Source organism: Macrobrachium nipponense, chromosome 34 (genome assembly GCF_015104395.2).
Source record: "Macrobrachium nipponense isolate FS-2020 chromosome 34, ASM1510439v2, whole genome shotgun sequence".
In the NCBI taxonomy this organism is placed as follows: Eukaryota; Metazoa; Arthropoda; class Malacostraca; order Decapoda; family Palaemonidae; genus Macrobrachium; species Macrobrachium nipponense.
Genome location: NC_061095.1, coordinates 2,904,557 through 2,909,725, shown reverse-complemented (window position 1 = coordinate 2,909,725; position 5,169 = coordinate 2,904,557). Strand labels below are relative to the sequence as shown.

Genomic DNA, 5,169 nt, shown 5'->3' with positions numbered 1-5,169 from the left:
GACCATCCAATCTCCTGGGCGAAGCGCCGACATTACAGAGGCGGACGTTTCCATACGAAACTTCTTTTTCTGTACGAAGCGATCAGAGCGCTTACATCCAGAACTGCCTCCACCCCCCCCGATGCCTTTGGTACTAGAAAAAGGCGATTGTAAAACCATCCCGGAGTGTGGATCCTGCACAAGTTCGATGGCCTCTTTTTCCCACATTTGCTCCACCATTTGGAGGAGAGTCTTTCGCATTAACGGGTCTCTGACCTCGCTGACAGTTCCCGAGGCGTAGATGTTAGGGGAGGGCTGTCGTCGAAGGGGATTACATATCCCTTCTTCAGGACCGACACTGACCAAAGGTGGCGGCTCCCCTTTGTGCCCATACTCCTGCAAAGTTCAGGAGTCTGGCGCCCACTGGTGCTTGGAGAGCAACAAGTCACTTCGATGTTTCTTGAAGGGCCTAAATGAAGACCTTCCTCTCTTTCAGCCGAGCCCTTCTTTCTGGCAGGGGACGAGCCGCTGCACCTCACGAAAGGGCCTGCTGAGTAGGACGAGATTCCTTCTTAACCGTCGACACTACCGGTCGTCCTTTCTGGACGTTTTTGCGTAAGTGTCTTGTGTCGCCTTCTCAGTTAGCGAGCGAGATATATCCTTCACTAACTGAGAAGGAAACAGATGATCTGATAGAGGGGCGAACAGTAAGGCAGTCCTCTGGCTCGGAGAAACCCTTCGATAAAAGGGACCCATACACTGATCTCTTTTTTCAGGAGACCAGCACCAAAAAGGGAAGCCACTTCACCCGAAACCGTCCTGTACTGCCTTGTCCATGCAGGACAGGACGCTATGGAGAATTTCTGGGTTCTTCAGAAACTCCGGATCCTTAGATTTGTTGGCCAGAACTCCGAGTGACCAATCCAGAAAATTGAACACTCTAAAGTGACAAAAAGTCCCTTTAGAAAGTGGTTCAACTCTGAAGTGCTCCACGTCGCTCTGACCGATCCTAAGGAGTGACGTCTAGAGGCCTCCACTAAACTGAAAAGTCGGCATCTGCAGAGGCGGGTAAAGAAAGACCCATAGTCTCTCCTGTCCCATACCAAATACCTCTCTTCCCGTGCAATCTGGAAGGAGGCATGCAGAATACCGTCTTTCCTAATCCCTTCTTCTTGTCCATCAAGAATCTAAAGAATGGAGTGCCTTCTTCATTGATATCGCAGGCTTCATTTTCAAAAAAGGCCGACGATTTAGCCGTAGCTGAGCTCGAAAAGACGCGAACGAGAGAGAAGGGGGAGGAGCCGCAGGACTAAGAGAATCTCCAAACTCTTGTAGTAGTTAATGAGGCCAAGACTTTGTTAACTAGAAAGTCCCTCATTATTGCAGGAGGTTCGTCGCGTCAGACAAATCGTCTAACCCTCGATCAGACAAGAAGAGAAAGTTCACGTTTGGAGGAGAGTCCTTCCAAGACCTCCTATGTTCTGAAGGAGAGGAGCTCCTATTTTGGTCGAAGAGTCATAACCTCCAGGAACGAGTCCCCGACTCTGACTCCTGGCTCTTGACTCTTGCCTCCTGACTCCTGCCTCCTGGCTCCTGACTCCTGCCTCCTGACTCCTGACTCCTGCCTCCTGACTCCGGACTCCTGCCTCCTGACTCCGGACTCCTGGCTCCTGCCTCCTGACTCCTGCCTCTTGGCTCCTGGCTCCTGCCTCTTGGCTCCTGCCTCCTGCCTCTTGCCTCCTGGCTCTTGCTCTTGCCTGGATGCCTCCACACTCTTGGCTCTCTGGGCTCCTGCCTCCTGGTTGACTCCTCACTCCTGGCTCTTGGCTCCTGCCTCCTGGTGACTCCTCACTCCTGCTGGTGCCAGACGTCTGAATTGTTTTCATCCAGGTTCGTCCACCGGAAACCTCACCTCGAGTAGGAGTATCGATCCTGGAGGTAGATACCTCCATACGTCTGGAGGATCTTTTATAGGAAGGGAAGTGTCTTTCCTTCTAGGAGGCTCCTTTGACAGGACTCCTACAAACGACGAAATCTGTTCCTGCATCGCCATCATGAACCTCTTAGTAGCCTCCTCTTTATCCTCTTCGGAGGAGGGGAAGGAGGAGGGGAGGAGTCCATAGCCTCCACCTCCTGCCTCCTTCTCACTCTGGTTGAAAGAATGGCTCTTCTTGCCTTCTTCACTCCCGATGGAGACTCCTTCAGGGAAGTTTTCAGGGCTCGAGTCATAGTCGGCGCCCTCCAACTCCTCTTGAGAGGCCGAGATCGATCGGAATCTCTCCAATCACGTCTCGGTGATGAAGGATCCCCCCCCGACGACGAGAAACACTCACGTTAGGACGCTTTTACAATAGCGGTCCTTGCAGTCGGGGTGTCACAGAAACCGCCGAAGGGACACCTGATCGGTGGGGATTCTCCACAACCTCCTTCGGCTTTCGACATTCCTTCTCCTCTGGGCATGTGAGCTTGGAAGAGGTCTAGACCTAGGAGCGTTGCTGAGCCGACCAGATTGCCCCCTCCACTACACTGGGGACACTCATATCCACTGTCCACTGACAATTCACTAGCCTTACCTTGTATGGCAGCCATTTTGTTTTCCATCAACTTGAAGGTCGCTTTTAGATCTGCAAGTTCTTTCGCTGGATCTACAGGTTCTGCAATAGGAGAAGGGGCTGCAATGGAAGGAGAAGTAGCAATACTTACCCTTGGGGAAGATCCCAAGCTTGGAATTAGTTCAGATCTAGAACTACTTAAAACTTCTATGAGAAGCCTTCCTCACTCTTTCTCTTTCTAACTTTTTTTAAATAATTAGTTAGATTCTTCCATTCGTTCTCACTCAAGTTCTCACATTCCTTACAAGTATTAGTAAAAGAACATTCATACTCCCTGCACCTCTTGCATACCGTGTGAGGGTCTACCGAAGCTTTCGGCAACCTCACCTTACAGCCTACATTCACACAACGTCTCACAACCATACCAGAGTCAGACATATTTAAAGAACAATCCAAAATCAAGTCCACAAAACAGTCCACAAAAGCGTATGCCAATCCAACAATCCAGATACGTCACCAAAAGTCGGTCAGAAGATCAATTGCCGGTGAAAAAGAAAAACCAATCGAGAGGAACCAACAACAAGAATGTTGATGGTCCGGGCGACAGAAGAATTCTGATTAGAAAACGGGGATGGTTCCTAGTCCTGCCACCCCAGGGCAGGGCGTAGATCACCTGACCTACCTGTAGCGTGTGCCGCGAAATTTGAAATTCTGTCGGAGACGACGGAGTCTATAGCTAAGTATATATCTGGCAGGGAAGTTGAATGTATAAAAACTTCTAATACATGGAAAAGTCCCTTAAGGTGCTGATCCAACTCGGACATGCTCCAATAAGTTTTCGCCGAGTTCAGAGCGTGCCTCCTCGACGCTTCAACTAAGCTTGAAAAATCAGCTTCCGCGGAAGATGGGAGCATAAGCCTCATTGCTTCCTCCTTTCTATACCATATGCCTCTCCTACCTCCGAGCTTACAGGGAGGAGAGCAATAAACTGTCTTTAAAGCTTCTTTCTTCGAGCTCATCCATGTATTTAAGGATTGAAGCGCCTTCTTCATTGAAATGGCTGGCTTCATCTTTAAATATGAAGAGGACTTCGGAGTTTTTGTACTCGAGAAAAGAGATCTAGGAGAAGGAGGAGCTGCAGGGCTTAGCGAATCTCCAAACTCTTGAAGGAGAAGAGAAGCCAATACTTTATAATTGGAAACACCCTCGTTGGTTGGGGTTTCCTCCTCTGACACGTCTTCCAATTCTACCATAGAAGGGGAGCGAGTTCTTTTGGAAGAATCTCTATCTGGTGATCTTGCTTCCTTAGGAGAAATACTTCTGGAAGGAGAGAGACTAACAGATCTAGAAGTCTTCTCTTTCCTTTCCACTGATCTTCCCTGAGACATGGAAGTGGAAACTGTCACTTTCGAAGGACCAGGTTCTCTTTCTGGAGTTCGATTCTCCCTAGCATGAGAAGGGCCTCTAATTCCAGGAGAATCACTATTAGAGGACATTATATGTCTACCTGGAGTTCCGCTCCTGGAAGGCGCCTGGCGCCTTAATGTCCCTTTGGATAGTTCCTTGTTACTGACTGGCGCTTCTCGCCTGGCTGGTTCTTCACGCCTGATTTGCGCCTCGCACCTGGCTGGCACCTCGCGCTTGGCTGGCGCTTTGCGCCTGGCTGGCGCCTCACGCCTGGTTGGCGCCTCGCGCCTGGTTGGCGCCTCGCGCCTGGTTGGCGCCTCGCGCCTGGTTAGCGCCTCGCGCCTGGTTGGCGCTTCACGTCTGTCTTGCGCCTCATTTGAGTGAATATCCTTGAATGTTCCTCTTCTGTTATCCGGAGCTTCTGCAAACCTTTTCCGGTTGTCATATTCATCTGAAGAAAAACCACTTCCCGGCTCTTCTCGCCTGGATGGTGTACTGCGCCTGGCTGGCGCCTCGCGCCTGACTGGCGCCTCGCCACTTCTGGTAGGCGCTTCGCTCCTGGCTGGCGCTTGAGCACGGCATTTAGTGGGTCTATGTAAGATAGACGAAACTGAAGACTCCTCATTTGATGAAGAAACTTCCTTTCTTGGAATTTCATAATAAGGAGCCTTAGATTTCTTTACCGGAAGACGAGAATCCTTTCTTCTAGGAGGATCTCTAGAAAGGGCTCCGACCAGAGAAGCAATTGACTCCTGCATATTCTTCAATATTCTCGTAGTTTCCGTCCTTTGGTCTAAAGGAGGGGAAGGAGAGCAGTCTTTCTTCAGTTCCCACGACTTTGCAGGAGACAGCCTTCTTTTTGCTTTCTTGCTCTCTGACGGCAAATCCTCCGAAAATTGTTCCGGACTCAAATTTAATCTAGTTTCTCCCCAGTTCCTTTTCAGGGGACGAGAAAGATCCACAGATCTCCACCCTCGCTTGGGAGAAGAATTTTCAGATGATGAAAAACATTCACGGAGAACGCTTTTTCTATAGCGTTCTTTGGCAGTCTGTGGTGTTACAGATTCTGCCGAAGAGACGTCTGACTGGTGGGGATTCTCCACAACCTCTGTACGGCTTTTGACATTCCTTCTCCTCTGGGCTTGGGAGCTTGAAAGAGGTCTAGGCCTGGGAGCGTTGTGGAGCCAATCAGACGCCTCCTCCACTGCACTGGGGACACTCACATCACTAT

At 50.1% G+C, this 5,169-nt stretch overlaps 1 protein-coding gene across 1 annotated transcript in view; it reads right to left on the bottom strand.

Moving 5' to 3' along the window:
* The window catches only part of LOC135207758 (aspartate, glycine, lysine and serine-rich protein-like), a 48,901-nt gene extending 44,874 nt beyond the window's left edge, over positions 1 to 4,027 (bottom strand). The window contains exon 1 of the mRNA XM_064239584.1: positions 3,490 to 4,027. Within this exon, the coding sequence (XP_064095654.1) occupies positions 3,490 to 4,027 (538 nt within the window). The remainder of the gene's footprint in view (positions 1 to 3,489) is intronic.
* Between the last annotated feature and the right edge of the window lie 1,142 nt (positions 4,028 to 5,169).